Source organism: Ipomoea nil, unplaced genomic scaffold (assembly GCF_001879475.1).
Source record: "Ipomoea nil cultivar Tokyo-kokei standard unplaced genomic scaffold, Asagao_1.1 scaffold0805, whole genome shotgun sequence".
NCBI classification, from domain to species: Eukaryota; Viridiplantae; Streptophyta; class Magnoliopsida; order Solanales; family Convolvulaceae; genus Ipomoea; species Ipomoea nil.
The window spans coordinates 2,955,515-2,979,663 of NW_017617233.1; the positions used below are offsets into that span (position 1 = coordinate 2,955,515).

At 33.7% G+C, this 24,149-nt stretch overlaps 1 protein-coding gene and 2 long non-coding RNA genes across 3 annotated transcripts; 2 read left to right on the forward strand and 1 right to left on the reverse strand.

The window, feature by feature from the left end:
* Positions 1-7,864: 7,864 nt before the first annotated feature.
* Positions 7,865-9,591, reverse strand: LOC109177795 (homeobox-leucine zipper protein HAT22-like). Its single transcript, XM_019327263.1, has 3 exons — positions 9,055-9,591; positions 8,580-8,659; positions 7,865-8,279 (listed from the first exon to the last, which is right to left on the reverse strand). Exons 1-3 carry the CDS (start codon positions 9,523-9,525, stop codon positions 8,000-8,002), a joined length of 831 nt encoding a protein of 276 aa, XP_019182808.1. The 5' UTR covers positions 9,526-9,591; the 3' UTR covers positions 7,865-7,999.
* Positions 9,592-10,662: 1,071 nt separating this feature from the next.
* LOC109177797 lies at positions 10,663-12,361 on the forward strand. Its single transcript, XR_002053638.1, has 5 exons — positions 10,663-11,073; positions 11,504-11,585; positions 11,733-11,843; positions 12,014-12,177; positions 12,333-12,361. It is a non-coding gene; the product is annotated as an uncharacterized LOC109177797 (long non-coding RNA).
* Positions 12,362-14,173: 1,812 nt separating this feature from the next.
* On the forward strand, positions 14,174-14,812 carry LOC109177799. Its single transcript, XR_002053640.1, has 3 exons — positions 14,174-14,472; positions 14,574-14,577; positions 14,798-14,812. It is a non-coding gene; the product is annotated as an uncharacterized LOC109177799 (long non-coding RNA).
* The last annotated feature ends 9,337 nt before the right edge of the window (positions 14,813-24,149 follow it).

Genomic DNA, 24,149 nt, shown 5'->3' on the forward strand with positions numbered 1-24,149 from the left:
GTACATTTACATTTTTAAAATTTTCCTTGACATTTTTTCATTTTGAAGTTCTCTTTCATATTAGTCTTTAACGGAAAGAAAACAATTCAATAGTGTCATAAGTGGCATTAAATGCTTTTCAATAGTAAGAAAAGAAAAAAAAACTCAATACTGTCATAAGTGGCATTAAATGCTTTTCAATAGTATATATATAGATTTAGGATGAGAACACTTAGGTGAGAATGTAAGAACAAATCATGTGTATCTATCTAATATTGTAAATCAGGTGTATCTATCTAATATTGTTTAATGGTCTAAATTAGATGAAATATATGTGAATGTGAATTAAATATGTACAAACTCGAATTAGTATAATGTTCGGCTGTTACTAAAAGAGTTTTTTGCACTTTTAGACCCACGATTATAGTGGCACTGACAAAATTGATCCACGACTTTTGAACCTTGCAATTTTAGTCCACGACTATTGATATTTTTGCAAAAATGGTCCTTCCAGCTACTTTTCCGTCAAAATTTCACCGGAAAAAAAAAATTCTCTATTTTTAGTCGGGTTAAAATTGACATTTTACTTATCTCAAAAAATTAAAAGAAAAAAATTAATATTTGACTACATACAATATTACTGGGCTATATATTACTGCCCCAGGCGTTCGTGGCGTTTCCCGGGCTAGTTGGGTTATCCGGCAGCAGCATTGGTTCCCCGGGACATGATAAGGCCGTCATATTAGATAGATACATAAAACAATATTAGATAGATATACATGATAAGGCCGTCAGTAAGCGGCGGAGCGGCCGTGGCGTTCCCCGGGCTAGTTGGGTTATCCGGCAGTAACATTGAAGTGGTACATGTACTCCGCTGCCTGGGGCAGTAGTATATATCCCAGTAATATTGTATGTAGTCAAATATCAATTTTTTGAGATAAGTAAAATGTCAATTTTAACCTGGTTAAAAATGGAGATTTTTTTTTTCCGGTGAAATTTTGACGGAAAAGTGGCCGGAAGGACCATTTTTACAAAAAAATCAATAGTCGTGGACTAAAATTACAAGGTTCAAAAGTCGTGGATCAATTCTGTCAGTGCCACTATAGTCGTGGGACTAAAAGTGCAAAAAACTCCTAAAAAAAAATGTAAAAGTTTTGAGAATATAATGTTGGACCACCCTTACACCATATCCAGCTCCATGAGAGCATATTTCATGTTGCAGAAGCCCATTTTGACAAAAAGGTTGGGCCTTCTTTATAGCTAAAACCCAAAACTTTATATGATTCCACCATAGCTACTCGATCAATTCAACACTTATTTGGGCACAGTTCAAGTGATTCTGGGCCACCACATTGTTTGGTAAGATGGATTTGCAATTCCATTCATACCAAATTCCGTGAAATTACAATTCCATGGTTTGATTGGAGGAAATTATAATTTCATGGAATTGTAATTTCTAGAATTTTCCTTGTGGAATTGTAATTACATTGTAAATTATCACTTTACCCTCATTATTATTATTATATTAATATATTAAAATTATATAAGGGCATTCATGTATTTATTTTACTTTTTCCCTCTCAATTCCCTATCATCCTACTCCTTCCTACCAAACAATGTAATTTAAATTCTCACTTTATTCTTTTCCTACTGAATTACAATTTCTTTTCCCCCCTAATTTCCTCCTTCCAACCAAATGCCCTGTAATTGTCCTGCTAAAGTTAACACGACGTTATGGTACGTACATGTTGAATTGTTATACCATGGATAAGGATCTACTTTGTATTATAGATTCTACTTTAAAAGTATACGTATGTAATTAACATATTATGCGTTCTCAGTTTAAAAAAACTGTTAATAATATGTTAAGTACAACCATGTGTCTACAATGAATATATAATTTGAATGTGATTTTGGACTAGGGACCACTATAAGGTGGACTCTGGTCCATTGTATAATTTTCCATACATGTTAGCCATGTACTCCTTCTGTCCTATTTTGTTTGTCTGGTTTGGTTAAGGAAACTTGACCGAAGTTATTTTTAATTCAATTTTTCATAATATTAAGTTTAGAACTAGTATATAAAATTTATATATTTACAAACTACATTAGATGTACTATTAAACACAAAATTAAAGGTCTCACGAAACCTTGCTTCTTTTTTGGGCGTTTCTTCATCTAGTGGCCGGCGGCCTCTGGCCGAAGCTTTGAGCCTTTGACTGAGCTTCTTTTCTTGGCCGGTGATCTCCTATTTTCTTTTGTTTTTTGTTTTTTGTTTTTTTTTTTTTTTTTTTTTTTTTTTTTTTTTTTTTTAGTTTCATAATAAAGTCCAGTGCCGATTCAACCACCAACCCTTCAAGGAAGTTGCGGTAGTTCCAAAGATCTAAAGCTTAAGGATTCCGCCATATCTGGATAAAGAAATGGTTTGATTCTCGTGGATCCGTAAAATAAAGTTCAAGAGGTGTACTGCTGGTTCTCTTTTCTTTTGTGTTCTGCTTTTTCTGTGTTTTTCTCTCGTTTGTGTGACGAGTTTGTTTTACTATCGTTTCTTTTGGCGAGGGTTTGTTTTACTCTCGTTTCTTTTGGCGAGGGTTTGTTTTACTCTCGTTTCTTTTGGCGAGTTCTTATCTTCATAAGTGTGAAACATATAAGTTGGACATGACGTATGTGAACTTTATCGTGGGTGACAAAGATGACAATGTAAAAGAGCATATGCATCTCAGCTCGACGGATATATTGTCAATGAACGACAGATGGAAAACATATACTCAGGTGGTGTGCAAGACTTTTCAACCAAAATTACTCTTGACTACGTTTGATCAATTCTTCAATGATATTAAACAAGCGTTAAATTCATCTAACAAATTTAGCTTCAAATTTGTGAAACAGTCTGCGATTCAAGTTCTTTGTAACATTGCTAGGGAAGTTGTTTCTATGTATGACTGTAATGAACGGTATACCATTCTATCGGTCCTATTTGTAATCGTTTATTATTTCAAAAAAAAACACAAAATTAAATTTAAAAATAGTAAACAAAATGACTAAAGAAATAAGCAATAAAGAAAGCGTTGGTTTGACCAATGAATAGTAAACATTACAGGCAAAATGAGACAGATCAGAGGCAGTAACTACTAGGGAGTGTGGAATATGCAATAGTTATATCCTAATACGGGTCCATCTTGCAAGATAAACTTTGATATAGGTTAGTTTAGTCGGGATCTTTCTAGTGCAATTTACTTTTCTTGTATAACTTACAGATTATTACATAATAGTATGATTTATTCACATACCCGAGTATAGTCATTATATGTTTCAATTCTCTCGTCCCTAGGAAAAAAAGAAGAAGAAAAGAAAAGTAGTTTAGCATTTCTAATACTACAAAGTACAAACTCAAATATCAAATAACAAACAGTTCATCTCTAAGTTGGTTTCGAGAAATTTGCAGTGTGATTATTTGTACGTTGAAGTTTCACTAACTCGTGTATATGTATGGCTTCTTAACATTTGCTGGACCATTTCTGTGTTAAGGTATGCCAAAATTGGATATATATACAACTTGGCATGGTAAGATTGGATTAGCTTTGTATTTTTAAAATTTAATTAGTAAAATTAAATAAAATTGGACAAGAATATCGAAAGCCAGACACAGTGGATTGTGGTGTCAGTACGAGAAGTGGAGAAGAATCCAAGTGGAGAAGTGGAAATACTTGAAAGTGCACACGCATATTATATATATATATAGTTTATTCTTACTTATCATATCAGTCAGTGCTTAATCCTAACATCTTTGATTCAAAAGATCAAAATTCAAAATTCAAAATTCATCAACCCTGAACTATCAACTTAATTAACTGTCAAACACCTTGCGCTCAAATGACATGTAGTGATCTCCCCTATGTGGGAGGTCATGAAATCGAGCTTCAGTGGAGGCGTTGTTGACTTTTTGTACTTCGTTAGGTTGAGAAAGTATATTTGAACAGATACTACAATATAATAGAGTTAGTAGCATTAAAAAAAAAAAAAAAGAACATTGAATTGTAGGCACCTCAATACCCAAAGTCATTTAATTTGGATGGGACAGCCGATTTAGAGATTTAAGACTGCTCAAAAACCAAAGTTAAGAATCGAATTCTTGACCTTTGATTAAGTATGGATGAGTCTCTTTCACTCAACTACACTTCAGGTTACATTTTAGATATTCTAAAGTATAGATTAGATAAAAATCAATAATACTTAAAACTACAAATGTCATTGTTACTCCAATTAATTAAAAGATAAGAGCAAAAGTGGTATTAAAATAATAATAATAGTTATTACGCAAACTAGGTACTTAGTAGAGTGATTTGGCAAAAAAAGATTAGGTTAGCGGGACAAGACCAGCCGACAAATTTGCCTTTGGTCGACATGTGTAACGAAAACTTCATTTGTTTAATTTACTTGTCTGCATTACGTGTGTTCCCATCATCTCAAAAAGCAAACCCTAAAACTTTAAATTTTTCTTTTTTGACGCTTCTCAAAATTTGGTATAAGAACACGTAGGAAGTGGAAAGCAATGCATGCACCGGATTGGATTGAATGTGCCATTTTTTACATTTTTCCCTGTCAGTAATATCATTACGCAATGTCCTATAACTCTCATATCTTTCCTCTTTTTGCTTAACTCATTACAAAAAGAATAGTTCACACTGGATCTACAATTATTATAATCTTTTTAATTATTAATTGATGGGTATTGGATGCTTAATTGGGTGTTAGGATTAGGTATTAGTAGTGATGGTTGGAATAATTAATGATAGTGATATAGAAAAAGACTCTTTCTTTCTATTAGAGTTCAGTTGTAAGTTTAATAGTATTTTAGCGAATGAAAGAAATGTTACAAAATTATAATATGAGTTGTCATTGTTTAGAATATGAAACTTCTCGTTTGTATGTAAAATATCAACAATGGTTTAATTGTCATGTCCACACATGAAATTTGAGTGTCAAACACCCTACGTGTTCACTGGACGCTCAAGTCACGTCCACACATGAACAGTTTTTCTTTCATAAAAAATTTCAAATAAAAATCGCAAAAAATAAAAAATAAAAATTCACATTTACAAATTAAAACATCCTCTAACATCTTTTTTCTCTCTCATCTAGTCATCTCACCTATCTCGTACGCCCCACTATAAAATTTCAAAAGATTGATGAAAAATCCCTTAATGGGATGCTTTAAGTAGGTGGTAGAAAGTTGATTTGTCATTTGATTTCGACAACTAAGCTAGAACATAGTTTGGCTTGGTGTGCATGGGATGAGGTAGGTGTCCAGTGCTAGAAATGTTCTTTATTGTTATATATTTATATATTTGATAAATGGCCAGGAGCTATTTTAATCTTGCCTAAATGATACTCAATCATTATTCTAGACCAGGAATAAAATGTACCCAATTTTTAATATATTAAAGGAATATTATTTATATACTGAAAGTACATTATTCGATTACTGGAGATTTATTAATGGATGCATTTTGTAATTTTACTAAATTGCACTCTATAATATTGAAAATGCAATCTATAGTATTGTTGAGTATGCCTTAATTTCTGATAATGAGAATTGAGTTGGCTTTGGTTCAAAAAAAAACTTTGAAATATTTATAAAAAATGTCACTCATTGTTTTTTCTCTGATATGATCTAGTTGTTTTTGATTGATTCCTAATTCTTTTCTTGTCACCTATTCTCATGGGAGTGTGCCCTTATATAGGTATTGAATCGAATTAGAACAAGTCTTTATGAGAAAACTTAAAACTAATCTCAACCTTACATCTGAAATAATTAGACAGATCAGATCATAATTTTTTTAAAAAAAATACGTGGTGACATTTTCGTAATTATCACCAACTTTACTATGCAATCTAGAATACTAAAATCTGCACTTCTCAAAATTTTTCAGGTTTGCACATTTAGTTGTTATAAAATGCACATTTATTATTAACATACTGCACATTTTGTATTAAAAGATTGCACTTGCAAAAATGCTAAAGTGTATTGCACCTAGAGTTTGGATTTTAGAGTTTATGACTGAGTTTTTGATTTTATTTGGTTTAGATTTAAAAGGTAGTTTTTTCATGGATTTTTTAAAAGTTATCCAGGAATGCAAATTTAGTTGTCATAGAAATGATAGAATTCATAAAGTTGACGATAATTATAAAAATATTATCACATTTTATTTAAAATATGATCTGATCCATCCAATTTTTATAAATATAAAATTAAGATTGATTCTTAATTTTCTTCGGGAGTGTTGTCATGAGATCATAAGCGTACTAATGTACTATATATGTATGTATGTATTAAAAAAAAAATAAATAAATAAAGAGTAGATGCATATATATATGAAGTAGGGTCCCCTAGTGCATATCAAGGGTTGGGGTGCCTCGCTCTAATAAGCCTATTCATTGGCTTTAACTCACTATTTATCATATTTGTATTATAATTATTGATTAAACTTGTCAGATTTGAATTAAAAAGTAATTTATGCATGATTTATACAAATATTAATATATCATAATCAAACACACGACTAAGCCAAAAGTTATAGCTAGTGAATGTATAATTTCGATCACTACGGAATGGATTCCATCGCAAATTACAATTTTTCTTGTAGTGGATGGCAAGATGTTGAAAGACTAACTTTATTTCTTTATACTTGCGTAGTAGTGCTTTGATATCAAATACCAACTGTCAGATCAAGCGCTTACCATTACGCCAAAAGTTATAGCTATAAATAACGAATGCACAATTTTATTTTCTTACACTTGCGTAGCCGTTAGCATCACGTTCAATGATATGATATTGGATTCGGCTCTCTAAGATACAAGAAATTGAAATATAACTTCAAAAAGGCAATAGAATAAATAAAATATAATTCTTGTATTAAAAAGTCATAAATTTAATTATTGTGCTGGTCGCACCTTGGTCCTAACCCAGATTGTAGGCAACTGCTAAAGTATAAATTTCTAAAGTGGATCGCACAATTTCAATGAGTATTTATTGTGTATGCCTCACCTTTTAATTAATCAACTAAAAGGCTAAAAGGGTTTTATTTTTTAATAAACAAATAATTAAGAAATTTCTTTCCCATTCATTGCGGATATGCTTAACTCCCCACTTTTCAACACAAGTGACCATGACCATGACCATTTCTTGTTGGATAACCCAAAACGATATTGCACTCATCGTACAATCATTTTTTATTCTTTAATTTCAACAAATTAAAAAAGAAAAGTAAATAAATAAATAAAGAAGCATTTTAATAGTGCACTTTTATGGGATGTGATCTGATGCTTTCCGAAACTATACCTTCATCAAGTTGTCAAGTTGGCCAAATCACATTTAATTGTCTAATCTTAAGAAAATTCGCAATCACTACTCAAGATAAATCTCACTTTGTAAAAGACTATAACTTTCACCTAATCAACTAAATTAGGTTGTAATCTGAGGTGTGGTTGAGTGGAATGGACTCATTCATCCTTAATCAAATGTCAAGAGTTCAATTATCTCTAGGTCAGTTGTCCCACCCAAAAGAGGTGCATATAATTTAGAGGGAATTAATCACTGTATACAACAGTGAAAACCCTAGGTACAGCAAAAAAAAAAAAAAAAAAAAAAAAAACTAAATACCTATAAAAATTTATTGATAAATTAAATACTTTCATCAACTTGTGGAGTTGGCCAAATCCCATTCAATTGCCTAGCATTACTTCATCAAAATATTATGTCGGACCAATTAATATTGAGTAAATTTAGTAATAGATACAGATGAAAATTAAATACATATAGATTTTTTAGTAGATAAATTTGATTTTGTGGAGTAAATATAAGAGGATAAAACACGGGGCTATAGAGAGTAACAGCAGTAATAAATTCTGTTCACGTATATTTACAAACAAGCTAGACCTCACAAAAAAAAAAAAAAAAAAAAAAAAAAAAGTTTGGGAGTAATATTATACATACAGTAATTAAAAATGAAGATTGAAGCTAAGCAGCAGAGGGGCTGGTTACTGGATTGTAGAAATGAGGGATGGGAGCCATAGTAAAAGAGGTGTTGGTTGTGGTTTTGCAGGCGCCACCAGGGCCGCCGCCGCTACACGACGGACACTTGCTTAGCGCCGCCGCCTGCATGTACAAGCTGGGCTTCATTAGCTTCAGTGCTTTCAGCTCTTGTACCTCCTTCTTTAGCCTCCTGTTCTCATCGGTTAATGTCTGGCAACATTTCTTCAGCAGTTCGTAGTCTGCTTCTATTTGCTTAAGCTTCGTTCTACATACATAATTAACGTTGTAATTAACTACTAAACAAACAAAACAAAAATCTTAAATAACCAACACAAGGTTACAAGTTCAACGGTAGGTGGGAGCAAACTATTAGTCTTCTTAGTTTGAATCAATTAACCTAGCTGGTTTATCGACGGATTAGAATGACAAGACGGGATTATTTATCCACTGCACACAAATAGTGGTGGTAGTTTCTCTACTCACTCAAGATAAAAATTTAAAAAGTAAAACCTTAAATTGGGTAGCTTAGTATCCTCGTAAAGAATTAGGAATCTACGTATAGTACCTGGCTCTTCTGTTTTGGAACCAGACTTCAACTTGTCGGGGCCTAAGATTGAGTGCCCTGGCTAACTGTTGCTTTTGTACCTGAAATTTGACGAAACCATTAGAGATTCCAAGTTTTTTATTTTTCTTATCAAGACCATGAAGTGTCTGAGCAGGTTTTCAAGTTCGTAATGGACAAAGTGTTGACCAGATTATTTTTCTATAGGAGGATTTGAAATTTAGATCTTTTTTAAGGGATGAGAGTGCACATATAGCCACTCACGCCAACCAAACTGGTTAGAGAAATTACAAGTTTAATTGAGTTAGAGTGTTGGGGTTGCTACTCAGAGAACGGAGTCTAACATCTTGTTCAATTAGGCAGGTATATAAGTAAATAAAGTTGGCTTTCGCTATTAGTTATAACTTTTGGCGTAGTGATAAGGGATCTTGATCTGAGGATTGAGGGGGATCGAATTGAAGATGAAGGGATATGGTACCGGATTGAGAGTGGTGTGTTGCCGGAAACTTTCTTCTAGAAGGGCAGATTGGGATTTGGAGAGCCTGTGCTTCTTCCTTACATTACAACCATCATCGTACTCTTCATCACTGACGATGAGCATCCTCGAAGCAGCTCTCTCCTCCTCCCCCGCCGCCGCCGAGTTAATACCGATCTCCCTCTCCCTTTTAGCGGGGGTGGCGTTCGACTGGTACGAGGAAGTAGAGCTGTCCTGACCGGCGGCGGACAGCTGGTCGTTGAAGACCACCTTGTTCATCACGTGATCCGAGGTTTCGCAGGACAGACTGAGATTCAGCGACGGCGGCTCAAAGATCACAGACGACGACGACGTCGTCTTAGGTTTGGAGATATAAGGGAGGTGATTATAGGATGAATAAGAAGAAGAAGAAGATGCAAAACCCATACCCAAGGTAAGGTCTGTGCTGCAAATATTTTTTTGGTGAGAAGCCATATATGCAGATTGCAGTGCAGTTATTAGAGTATGTATGTATGTTATGAGAGAAATGAGGATATATAGTGAGGGCCGGGTGTACGTATATGTAGTGGGATATATATATATAATTGGCCTCTATTTTTTGAACACCTTCAAATGTTCCGTTCCACCCATACCCTTTAAAATGGGATTATTTGGGAACTGGAAATGATAAAGATGGTTGCTTTTTTGGGTAGTAGGATTCTCTTATCTAATATTGATACTCATATTAAATTTTGGGATTGGTTCAATCCGCAAACTATATCATAGATCAGAGTTTATCTTACATGTATTATGGACTCTGATTCAAAATTATGTGTTTGTGTACAGAATGTACATTATTTGATAATATATATTAAAAAATTATATATTTTCAATTATTTGACAATCAATTAGCTAAAAAATTAAAACAAAATATTTTGATAAATTGGGAGACACACATGAAGATTCAACAGAATGATTCGTCACCATTAACCTTGATTCCTTAGCCTCCTGCGACCATAAACACACCGAACTTTCACTGTTGTTGTCGTGTCCTTTTTTTATATTTTAAGATTCTTTTTGGGTCGTATAGTCGTGTGTATTTATTTGATTTTCTATGACTTTTCACGTCATCTCTTTGGCTCGGACGACCAAAAATGCGTATAAGATTAACCAACTTGGATTGTGATAGCAGCCATGAGGTGACTTTCCAATGACTATCTCCATCAACTTGAAGGCAAAAAAAGAAGAAGAAGATAACAGGCTTTAATGGAGATGCTATTATAACTAGGTCTTATCATCCTATACAAATCAATTTACTTTTTAGCGAAAAATGACACATTTAGTTTTTAAATTATACACAAGTCACTGCTGGAAATATTCAATTTTCCGATGACTTTTCCGACCAACCACAAAAATGGTCGGAACAAGTGACATTTTTTTATTTTTCCGTCAAGGAGTTGGACTGGACGGAAAGTGATCGGAATTTCCGACCACTTCATACTTGGTGGTCGGAAAAAGTTTTCGGCATCTAAAGTTATTGAAATTAGTTTTTTTAATGTTTATATATAAATATATAAATCAACAAAAGGCTTTATGTATACTCAAAAAAACAAAAGGCTTTATGTTAGCGATTCAGCCTCATCTCATCATCTGCGCAGCCTATCTCTCTCACTCCTCAATGACTTCACCAAGCCATCATCTCCGGAGACTGCCGCTCACAGACATGCGACAATCTCTCGGTCTCCGGCTCTCCACCGCTCACAGCCTTGTCTCCGTCTCTCTACCGCTCACATCCTTGTCCCCGTCTCTCCGCCGCTCACTGCCTCGTCTCTATCTCTCTTCTTCTCGCCCTCTGACCTTCTCTGTCCCTCTGCTTCTCCGGTAAGTCCCTCTAACCTCATCTACTCATACTCATAGTCTCAAGCTCAAGCATTCATTCTTTAACCTCTCTGGCTCTATACATAGGAAACCCTAGATCTACCTGCGAGGCTTCGAATTTCTAAAATTTTCCGGTTACCGTCTCTGGCCATGAAAATATAACAGGTACTTTATTACTATTTTAGTTATTTATGATATACTGTTCTTAAATCTTGAATTTTATGGATTTATGATTAAGGAATATATGTGAATTTACTGTCATATTGTTGAACATTCTTGAAGTTTATCAATAATGAATTTGAGAACTTGTTAAGTGTAATTTGAAAGGAATGCTTAGAATTGTGTGATTTGCTTTCACTTGTAATCACTATATATCTTTTGTGAAGTTATTATTATCAGGTGTTAGAAATGCCATCCAAATTGCTCCATTATTAGCTAAGGAGTAGATATGTAGTTCAACACTGCTAGGACGTATACCCCCCATGTATCACTACTCTTTCTAAACCATGAAGAACTCTTGTTGCATTTCATAAAATAAATCTAGTTCTCATTTGTTGTCTAAATGTGTTCTGAAGGAGCTTCCCTACCTTTGTAGGTTTTTGTTTGGTGAAGCGGCTCGAGCATGGGCAAACTCCAAAGGTGTTGTTTTACCAAAAACAATAGCAGAAGCTGATGTGGTATTATTCCCCTTTCCAGTAATGTCTATATGAATAGTGTCAAGTTTTTCTCCATACATGCTAACTTGGTTATTACTTCTCCATACATCAAGTTTATCAATAAGTTAAAATCATATTCCTTCTGTTGTTGAGACTGAATTTTGACAGAGAAGACCAGAAACCTCTGGAAAAAATATAAAGGAATGCTTGATGGAGCCAAAGCGGTTAATGATGTTTCTTCCACAACAGCCAATTCTGTGAAAACGTGTGCAGTATCAGGTATAAAGCTGTCATTTATTTTTGAGGTTGTTTTGACTTAAGTGGAATATAATACTGTGGAAACTTGTTCTGTATAAGGCTATAAGCGTATAATGCTATATTATAATTCCAGTTTTATAAATAAATTTGCTGTCTAATAAATGAGTTTGAATGTTTTGCTCTATAAATAGAAGCTCAATTGTGTGACAAATCAAATGGAAGCAGAGATGGTGACCAGTCTTCCTCGCAAAATGCCCTAGATTAGAACTGCATTAGTGACACTATCGGAGTTATTTGTGTCGACTCAGAAGGGCACATGGCATTTGGGGCTTCAAGTGGCGGTATTGTCCTGAAGGTGATGATTCCAAACTCACTACTTTTCTAGATCATATACAATTACACAGGATTCTGGTTTTACTCACTACTATGTCATACACTACCATTGTTAAATTGAACTATGGATCAAGGTCTGAAACTGAAGTATGTCAATGGTTCTTTGACTGAACATAGGTATTCAAACATCCACGCGTTTGGTTTCTATAAATTTATGAATGGTAAACTCTGTATTTCGTTTTCTTCATTAAATTCTTGGGAAGTCTTATCTGAATGGATACTTGACTTACCTATGCTGTCTTTTCGTGATTTTACTTTAAATGATTTGACTTTGTCCTTGAAACAGAAACAGGCATTACATGCTTAGCTTTCAGTATGGATGGATCTCTGTTGGTGTCTAGATCAGAGGATGGAACGATTCGAGTCTGGGATACTAAAAACCACATCACTCGCATCTTTAGGCATGGAAAAGGTATATTTGATATTATAATATGATAGTAATAGCAAGCTCAATCAACTTTTTATTTTCAAATTTTAGGATTAAATTTAATATATTGTGGACACAAGTTTTAGGTATTCAATGAGTTCTAATGAACTGACTGAACTTGCTTTAGCCACTGCAAAAACCTCCTCAACTTGAGTTCCAAACTGGTTATAGGATTCATTGAGAAACTAGCATAAAACTGAGAGAAATTGGGTTTTCATTGGGACATGTGGGAATATAATTGTTCCATCATGCATTTGATATGAGAGCATCAGTTCTGAGAAGTTCACAATGACCAAATGATGAAGAATTGAGGGAGTTAGTTTATAATCTCTGAAACCTTTACAGGCTCAAAAAGAAACATTAAAGCATTTAAACACTAGACTATAAGATCTTTTCCAATTATGGTTCCTCTTTATTCAACTTATTTGCATATATTTTGACATCTATTTATTTATTTATTTGTATTATTTTAAGTAGGAGTTATCCTGTGATTTTAATGTCATCAAGGGAACTTAGTGATTGAAGGATAAATGATTTTTTTTTTTAAATTTAAATTTTGGGTCTTATTTCATTAGCATATGAAGGCTCTCTCTTTGGTGTTTGCTACTATTGCTTTACTTCTATCTATTTTATCTTACATTTTTTGTCAGTTTATCTTTGGTAACCATAATTTAGTCCCTTCATAGTAGTTGAAATGCATACACTACCATTGTTAAATTGAACTATGGGATCAAGGTCTGAAACTGAAGTATGTCATTTCCATGTCTGAATAGCAAAGTATGTCATTTTTTTTATTTGTTATGTCGAATAATCTATATGCTCTTTTGGAATATCTATTTGCATTTCGAATGTAGAAGTTTTCCTTTATTCTAACTTCATGTCTTATTTATATATGTTGTCTAAATCTTTCATTCAATTCTGTTGCTTCAGAAGATTTTCTTGATAGTTTCTGATGAAACTTTGGCTTTTGCAGAACAACTCAATATATGCATGGGATGGTCTTGTTAAGCTGCACCATTCTGTTATGCAGAAGAAGCTGCAGTGGCAGAAGGAGAAGATGGGAGATGGAACTCACTTATGTACTTCATTCTCAAGTCAGTAATTAGCACTATATACAAAGGTTTGTAAGGCTCTTTTACATATTATTGTTATACATATGCTGTTCCATTGGCTTGTAATTCTGTGTCTCAAATTCATAATGAAGTGAAAAAATAAAACGTGCAGAGATATGGAATAGTGAATGGTATAGTTGAAGTTGAAGGTGAGAAAGCTGAAGCAGTGTCTATGGACCAAGAAGATCAATGACAAAACCGTAAAGAAAGGAGTTCTACATTTCTGGCTTACTGCTATTAAGAATAATGAAGTGAAGAAGATCAATGACAAAACCGTAAAGAAAGGAGTTCTACATTTCTGGCTTACTGCTATTAAGAATAATGAAGTGTTAGCTGAAGAGGCAGCAGCGGCGAGGACTTTCAAGCCAACGGCGGCGAGCAGGTCAGTCTTTATTTTAGCTTAATTGGTTTATCTGAATTGGCATTTATCTGAATCGCATTGCTCTCCCAAATGGAGCTTAAGTTGATGTGTTGCTCAGACCAACTTTTTTGGCACTATATATATTCATATGCTTCTCATAAGTAGCACATAGTTCAATGAGTTTCAGATGTTAACAGGCACTTGAAACTAATATTTCTACCATCTTAATGTACTTATTCACTTGCACTTTGTTGTAGAGGTTTTTATGTTTCAGGATATATGAATTTTTTTAACTTGCTCATGGCTGTTTACAAGGAGTTTAGGTTGATGGGAGGGTATTTGACGGATGGCAGCAAGGTATTCAATTTGTATTAAAGAAGGTCTACTAATTTAGAGATTTTGTCTTATTAATTGTTTTTCATCTCATATTCTGTTTTTTTTTGGTGTGTTCCCTGCAGCAAGGTTTGTACCAGTATCTTTCTTCTTTATTTCTTTTCACGCTATGGTGTTTTTTGGGGTTCTAACTGAGTTTACATGCGCTTCCCGAGCATTATAGGAGATTGATGACAGACCCAAACTCGCCTACTATTGATTTTTATCCCACTAGTATTTTTTATCGCTTAATGTATTCATTTTTTTTAAACGTAATGGAATTGTGTTTATATGGTTGTTATGCTTGTAGATTTTGGAGTGGACATGAATGACAAGAGGTTTTCTTGGCAGGTATTGATTAAAACATTTATAATTTTGCTTTCTGAGAAAGGATATCTTCTGTGATGTTTATCATGCAACTGAATTAAAATATTTCTTGATGTCAAGGGCATTGCCAAATTGCCTTTCATTGATGAAGCTTGGCTCCTTGCAGAGATTGCAAATGTTGAACATACATTTTGACGATAAGGTTATCTATCCTTATTACCCAATTGAGCTCAAAGAGATTAGTATTTTAATCGATCATGTAATCAAATTTTAATTGAGAATGGGTATTTGTAGAATTTTAAATTTTATTTTTTTATTAGTAAATCTTACCGACCACTAGGTGGTCGGTAATTCAAATTTTTTAATTTTTTCTTTGTAAATTTTACCGACCACTGGTGGATGATAATTTCGACCAATTACCGACCACCAGTGGTAGGAAATATGCTCTCTTTATCCAACAACTAATAGTTCCGACCTCCTAAAAAAGAAGCCGGTATTTCCGACCACCATGACTAGTTGTCGGTAATAGCGTGGGCTTTTTTTCCGAATCCATAAAATGGTCGGTAAGTTGGTCGGAAACTGCATTTCCGACCGGAAATCTCCCTTTTCCGACCATTTTTCGGTGGTCGGAAAAATGCAGAATTCCAGCAGTGAGTATAAATATTATTCTAGATAAGTTATTACTGTAAGTACTTTTTATTCCTTAGTTATTTTTCATGTAAGGGTTTTGATCATTTTCGTTAATATTTCATTAGATTTGAATGAAAAATAAAAATTTTAAAAAATAGTTTAAATGGTAGCTAGGATTTTGTTTCCTTTTATTTTCTTAATATACAACATTATAGTCTGCAAACCACATATGAGAGGTAAATCGCATTAGAAAAACCATGTGTAACTTAACGGGCACAACCGAAAGGGTGCTGGCAAGAAGTGACCTGGCCTTTAGGTATGAGTCAACTATGAGGGTCATATATGCACCACCCACTTGACCACATTTTTTTCGACATAACGACTACAATTTTGATGTGACAATATAAGTAAATTCTTTTTTTAAACGCGAGATGTGATTGGTCAACTCATGATAATCAATAAATAAATAAGTGGTATTGTCATTTTTTTTAGTCGTTATAGCTTTATCCCATTTGTGTGATATAATTTAATCGAAATGATTGTAACATTTTATCTTTGATATTGTATTTGACAAACAAGATTTGCTTTATATCGGATCTTGAGTATTGATATTCCATGTTGATCTTGCGAACTGAATTAAACATGGAGAAGATTCGGAATGATTGGCAATGGACTCCCCAAAGGAAACTGCTGACTGAACACCGTTGTATCATAAAGGCAATTATGATGGATTGGAGGCCAACATTTTTCTTAGCTTAGCTTGAATTGCACATAGATAAGGTTTCAAACCTTAATTTCAATTAAACTTTAATTTTGTACTAGGATAGGTTCCTGTCTGTCTTCATGGGCAGTCCCCCCAATTTGATCAATGATGGCTAAAGGAGAATTTGATCAATGGTGGCTAAAGGAGAAGATGATACAACGGTTAACTTCAGCCAAGTTGATCGAACTATACACTTATTAATTACAAGATTACAAGATTAGATTTCAAGTTTGATTCTCTTTTTGTGAGATTCTTTGTTAAATATGATCACAGTTGTTGTTTCCAAAAAGGTTGAATCTCCAATCACAAGGGCTCCTACGCCCTGGTTGCTCCCACACTGCCGCTAGTAAGACTCGATCTCATATCATTATTCCCAAACTTCACTTATGTGACCAACTGAACTGCCCAGGCCATGCGGGTTATTTGGTGATAAGTCATGACATTTTCGAGTAATAAATCAGAAGTGTATTTGAGTTTTACTATTTGTGTCTTTTATTGTACATAAGGTAGACGTTTTGTTCAATAGGGTTGAAAGAACTGTTTTGTTCAATTATTCGTATATATATCTTATCTTACAAAGTGCATGAAAATGATATAATTTTAAACAAATATATTTAATTTGTTATTTGCTTTCTATGGAATTAGTGGAAACTTTATTTTCTACAATTGGGAAAAAGCCTATTAATTATTAGGTAATACAAAACATTTGTTTCATTATATTGAAATCAAATCTTTCCCACACGAAAAACCTATTCTGATCTGTCATACTAAAAGGTACAATTTACCTAACTTAAAAAAAATAATAAAAAATTAGAGCAAAGTTGCCAAACAAAATGAAAGTATATATATAACGAGAGTGATAAAAGAATGCTAACACCTTACCAAAATAACTAGAATTTTGAAATTATTTTTAAAAAAATTAATCATGACTTCGAGCTTCACCGAAAAATTAAAACTTATTAATTTTATTATTAATTGTCTAAATATTTATCATTTTGAGAAAAATCAAAATATGCCCCAAGGTTGGGGTTTGGGTTTGGGTTTGAGTTAGACTTATCACTTATTGTGCGCCCATAAGTGTATATATAGTTTGTGTTGAGTATGACTGTATGAGAGTATCGAAACTAAATTAGCTCGATTTACTTCCTTTGTTTACCTTCTCATGAATGGGGTGAGTTCATGGGTCTAAAATATAATCGGTGAAGCCAGTAACTTTGGGTTATTAAAAACATTAAAAAAAAAAAATGATGGTGGGAAAATGGTTACGCAGCATCATTTATTTTGGTGGCCGGTGTCTTTGTCTCATAGAGAAGTGATGACACTTTTGACGGGGAACACAAAGAAAATGAGATGTTAAAGTTTCATATCCTCGTATGTATATAGTACAATTCAAAATGTTGGGAACCATGGCCAACTGTTGCGTGTTATAGTGTATATCTTCATGTGGTGTGAGAAAATACATTTTGCATTTTAATACTTTCTCCATACCATTTTATGTATTTGATTCGATTAACGAAATTTAATTAAAATTATTTTTAATTTAATTTTCATAATGTAAAGTTTAGTATATAAAATTTATATATTTAAAAATTACATTAAAAATACTATTAAACATAAAAAATCAAATTTAATAATAATTTAAAAATAGCAAAGAAAATAATAAGCAAAGAAGATAGAGTTAGTTTGTTCGACCAATAAATAGCAAATATGACATGTAAAATGAGACATATGAAGTATTTAAAAAGTTAAACATATATATATAGTGTCATTGATATAAAAAAGAATTATAGTTTTTATTTTTCCTCTTTACTTAAAATGATGAAAGTATTATTATTTCTCGGTATATGTAATAATAATCACATAAGCTCACCAATGACATTGTGGTCTAATGGCACGAAGTGGTTCTCCCAAATGAAAAGTCGAGGGTGATATTGACTTTTTATACTTCAGTAGATTGAGAAAGTAGTTATGAACAAATACTACATTGTAATAGAGTTAGTAGTACTAAAAAAAACACACACACATAAGCTCACAACCATTTAACTCAAAAAGATAAAATTCACTTTGCAAATCCATTAATCCAAATATCCAATATACACAATTCAATAAATTTTAGCCCAAAACCCACCACCATCAACGTCAAATTTTAAGATCTCTCCCGACAATCAAAACCATTGCGAGAGGTCAACTTGAAAGTTTTGGTTTCTAGAGAGTATTACATTTTTTTTTTGTATATAAAAGTATTACATTTTTCATCAAAAGTATTATATTTTCATTTTTTTAATCTATTTGTAAAATGTCCTTTTATTTAAAAATAACAATTTTTTTTTAATTAGTAAACACAATCAAATTTTCCTAAAATAATGTGTTTGGCCCTTGTGGATAAAGAAATAAGAAAATTCCAAAAATAGGTGGTGTTAGAATTGAAAAATTATTGAAAAAACGAATAAAGTAAAGCAATCAAATATGGAGACACGTTAGATTTGAAAAAGTATGATGTGGCTCTACAACGTTAACACATTATAATTTAGCACAAGGCCAAATTAGAGTCCAAGTAAGAGATCATCAGATGTGTGAAAATGATTGTGAAATTAGGAAAAAAATAAAATAAATCGCGTCATCAACGCACCGACTTTCATAACATATATCATAGGGCTCATCGTTGCCCCACTTTCGACTTTCTTTCCCTTTCCCTCTTCTTGGAGTCTTTGTTGGTTTACGACTTTGGGATTCAAATTTGCACATCTACACTTGCGTGCCAATGTGGATGACAATGACTTATCTTAGGTGGTAGGAGTGAAAATATTTTATATTTTTAGAAATAATATTTAAAAGAATTTGTAAAATTGATCGTTAGATTGCATTAGGTAATTTTTGACGAAATATTAGAAATAGGGTTGATCTAACGATGCACAATTCAAGTTAAAGAGGATAAATAAGTCCAAGAAGGACACCGGGCTAGTAAAGGCCCATACATCAACAAATTCGATAGGTCAGGGGTGACTAATATCAATGCGCTGATTGATAGTGGTACTGTGGTAGATAGTCCTGAAAAGGATCAATTAGTAAGATCCTAAGACATGATTACGTATAGGTTATAATGATATATGAAAATGTTGGGAAGTCATTCAATCTAGAAGGTCTCTAGTCCGCATTATTTTTCCTTGAACATGGAAATAGTCAAGATCCATTTTCTAGTCAAGATCCATTTTCCCATTATTTGCGTGAGTTTTATGGTTAGGCTTTGAGCTCCAACACTACTATAGTAATGATATACTACATCACTTGATATACAGTCTCACTTCATTGCTCAAGGACACACTGAAACATATAAACATTTCTTTCTCTCATTTCTGCTTCATTTCTATCTTCTTTGGTATGAGCATATATTCAGGTTCACCTACGTTGTTGATGCGAGCTAAGTGTGCGTAGCAAGTCTATGATACCAGTCGAAAGCGTGTCAAAATTCTAACTTCGCCGTAATCGAAAAATCGCTTTTAAAGTAGTGTTGATTCAACACGACACAGATTCATTGTTTCTTTTCTCATCCAATGTCTGCGTGATTTTTCTTTTTCGCAAACATTGTGCTATTAATTCCAGAAGTTGTTCGGCCAAGCTTCATATTTTTCAACAGAAAATACTACATCGACTCTCATTTCTTACTCTCGACTTCTACCCCCTCTCACAAATCATTGATATAGACATTTTTCCTGGAACCCACATGATGAAAATATACAATCATTGTTTGTCACATCATGAAGTAAAAGTGAGGAGGTATGGAATTTGGGAATACATGTAATAGAACTCATGATTTATTATGATTAATAATTAGTCTCAAAGTTAACTCCTAGAAAGGCGTGACTACTTGTATAATTACCCCCTCCCCTAATATAATGAGAAGGGAGCTGAGGAGGGAAGAGAAATGATCATTAATTATCTAAGCTATCTAAGAGAGGTTACTTTCCGTACGAAACTCCTAATTGTTTCAACAAATCTTTAATCGAAAGTAGTTTAAAAACAATATAGTGTAATCATTAAGCACATTATTTCTTTCTCTTCTTCGCTCACTCAAATTAAATATTCTCCTCATATTTCTCTCAAGTCTCAACTCATTCGTGGCACTCAATCTAGCCAAGTGTTAACCAACTAGCATCCAAAATTGATTAAACTCGTAACTTTTATATTTATCTTCGCATCCACAATTAATTAACTAAACCCATCATTTTCAATACTTGATCACTTTCAATAGTTATCCTTCCAACACCTGATGGAGTAGACTGCCAATTAGATCAATTATACATGCAATGCTTCATTCTTTATTCCTTATTTGTTAATACGATAAACAATTATTGATCATTAAAGAAGCTAAGGTTAAATTCATTTTTTTAATTTGTATTTTATTCCCACTAATCATAGTAGGACATATCAACAGGCAAGACTTCCAGCATTGCATCCTAAGTATGTACTTTAGAATTTATAATTTCGTTTGTCACCTACTCACTCAAGGAAAAGATCAGAGTGCTTCTCTTACTAAGCATTATCATGATTATATTTTCAAATCCTAACATCGGACTAAGCAATACGCTTAAATCATTGTTGTTTTTGAATTTGATTGGATCGTGTTTTTTTTTTTTTTTTTTTTTTTTTTTTTTTTTTTTTTTTGCATTATATTTTAAACAGAGAATTAATTGGGTAGGTAATCCTAAGTAATCCTAACTCGACCATGTTACCGACCAATTATGTTTTTTTTTTCCTGCCGTCATTTCGTATTCTTAGTGTGCTGACTCAATTCTTCATCATCTAAAGAATGATGGGAGAAGTTAGGCTAGTCTCTGATGAGCGCGCTTGTCCTGAAGACTGGTGGAGGAAATAAATCACTACTAAATGTGTTTCAGTTGGTCTATAATTAGATTTTTAAATGCGTGTACATTATATTTTGACACATTATAAATTAAAATATTCACACTGATAATTAATCAAGGTCACCCGAAGCTAAGGGTATTAGCGAACATAAGTTTCTGTAAAATATTCGCGTTCGTGTTCGTGTTCATGTTCGGTAATGATTCGTTTATATATTAAGGTAAACGAACATAAATGAATAAAATTTAGAGCTCGGTTCATAAACAAACACAAGCTAAACAGTTGTAGGCTCGTTTGCTAAAAGCTCGTGAACAATCTGTTTGGTGTTCGTTTAATAATGTTCACGGACAAACTCGTTTAACAATGTTTACAAACATGTTAATGAACAAGCAGTTAATAAATAAATAAATAAATAAATAAATAAATATATATATATATATATATATATATATATATATATATATATATATATATATATATATATATATATATATATAGTTGTTTTGTTGTTTGTTTAGTTATTGTTCGTGTACAGAGATTATTTTTTGTTCAAGAACAAATTGTGATCATAAACATGTGCATGTGTTTGGTTATTAAGGGTTCATGAATGTGAATAAACATGTTCACGAACATATTTGCAAACGTTAATGAACGTGTTCGCAAACGTTAATGAACATGTTTGTGAATGTGTTCATTAATAAACATGTTCGTGAACGTGTTCGCTAATGTTAACGAACACATTCGTTAACATGTTGGCGAACTTTAATAAACTCTAATGAACACTTAACAAACGAACACGAACATGATTTTAAAAAATCTTAATAAACGAACACTCCAAAATTCTTAACAAATGAACACGAACAACCTAAGTTCTTTTATGTTCGGTTCGTTAACAACCCTACCAAAACTCAAAATAAAATTCAAATTTTGTGTTTTAATTTGAATAATTAAAATAACGTCGTCGGACCTAACTTAGCTTTAATGATCAATGATAAAATTAATTGGGCTTGCGGATATTATTTTATAAAATGGTGTTTGGATCAAAGTTGGAACACAACATAACAAAAACTAAGACAAAATAATATATATTTTCCTTTTGCCGCATCCAAACTGCAATGCATGTTTTTTTAAAGAAAAAAAAAATTAAATTTCATTAATTCATCATATCAAGTTTCTATACATCACAAAACACTAAAGGTGTTACTAAGTGGCTTGTAGTCTACTGGTATTGGGTTGCTCCCCTAGGTGGGAGGTGATGGGTTCAAACCTCATTTGAGGCAAGTAATGCCCTATATGTAGGGTATCTCTCTTTCTTATAACAAAACACTAAAGGCGTTGTTTTTTTTTTTTGTTTTTTTTTTAAATAATAAAAAAATGTGACTTCAATTACTGTTAAAACAAAGAAACAAATTCTGGAGGGACAGAGACCCAGTATAGAGTACTAGCCGAGAAACGGCTTTAGTGGTTAAAACATGAGCAATCAAGTTTAACTGTCTAGGTATTAAAAATAAAGAGCAATTAACTAAAGAGGCCAGTATGGCATTGCAATCCTCGATGACCACACCAATATACGATCTAGGAGAGCTCCCTGAGCCATTGACGAACCAATGAAGGGCTGAACAATCCGTATGAAAAGCTACCGAACCAATTGCCCGGTCCCTCACCCAAGTAGAGATGACCACGGTACGGTTCGAACCGGAACCGTGACTGTGCGAACCGGAACCGTCCGTACGGTTTCGATTTCAGTTCTTAACCGGAACCTATAAGGTTGCGGTTAAGGTTTGTAAAATCTTGGAACCGGAACCGGCGGTTCCGGTTCCAAACCGGAAAAAAATAAATATTATAGTGTTTTTTTAAAATTTTTTTTAATAGTTCCGGTTAGAACCGGCGGTTAGAAACCGGAACCGCTGGTTATGAACCGGAACCTTACCATAAGGTTCCGGTTCCGGTTTCGCCATCCACGGAACCGGAACCGGCGGTTCCGAACCAGAACCGAACCGGAACCGGAACCGTGGTCACCCCTACACCCAAGACAACGCCTCCTTGCAAGCTAAGGCTTCGGCTGTGAGGGAGCCCCCAGAGGTCCGCTAGTGGCAGCAACAAACTGCCCTTCGACCGATATCAAGGCTGCTTCGAAATGCGCCTTTCCCGAATCTGCGAAGAAAGCCACATCGACTTAGCAGCGCAGACCATCCGAAGGAATCTGTGGCAATGGGTGTTGCAGAATTAGCTGTTGAGATCGTGGCACTGCTGCAGCGTCCCAAGCGGCTACGGCTGCACTGGTGCACCTCTAAACACATGATGGCCGCGGTAATTTCGCCTACCAAACCGCTTCATTCCTCGCATTCCAAATATAATATAAGGTTGCAACCACTTTAATAAGGATATCTGCTGTTAATAAATCCATTGCACTTTAAAACCACTCAGGAAAAGATCCACCATTCACACAACCAATTAATAGGGAGATGGGTCTCATGCCAAACAAGTTTAGCAAAATCACAAACAATGAGTGAATGCATAATATCTTCATGAAATAATTCACACATGGGGCATGCCGGGTTAACATCCACTCTCTTTAAAAGGAGGGTAGTAGTGGTGGGAAGAATACGACTAATAGCTCTCCATAAGAAAGTCTTCCATCAAGGAAGAGTTTTAATTTCCATAAGGATGGCCACTTATTAAAGGCATGTTGGGAGGGATTGAATTCACCCATAATGCTCCTATAACCACTCTTCACAGAATATGAGTCACTAGGCTCCCTGTTCCAATACCATGAGTCCTCTTAAGATGAGCACACATGCACCCTCAATATACAATTCACATCTCCCGGAACAAAAATATCACGAAGAATAGATAAATCCGACGTATGAGTTTCCTGATCAACCAAACTGGATACACTGGACCCACTCAACTGCTGCGGCATAGGGTATGGAGTAACGGGTCAGGATCCAAAAATCACGAATGACCCCAGATCATGGTGATCTTTCCACAAACTAAAGGCGTATAAAACCACTCCGTATAGCCGAACATAGAAATAACTTTCATTTCTAACAAAAAGACCGTTTAATTTATTGATCTTGTA

Bases quoted from the DNA above. Each gene is read 5' to 3' on its own strand.
- LOC109177795 (XM_019327263.1), bottom strand. From the start codon at position 9,525: ATGGCTTCTCACCAAAAAAATATTTGCAGCACAGACCTTACCTTGGGT. The intron at 8,660-9,054 runs GTACCATATCCC...GTCAAATTTCAG, and splicing joins AACACACCACTCTCAATCCG to GTACAAAAGCAACAGTTAGC. The intron at 8,280-8,579 runs GTACTATACGTA...TTATGTATGTAG, and splicing joins TTCCAAAACAGAAGAGCCAG to AACGAAGCTTAAGCAAATAG.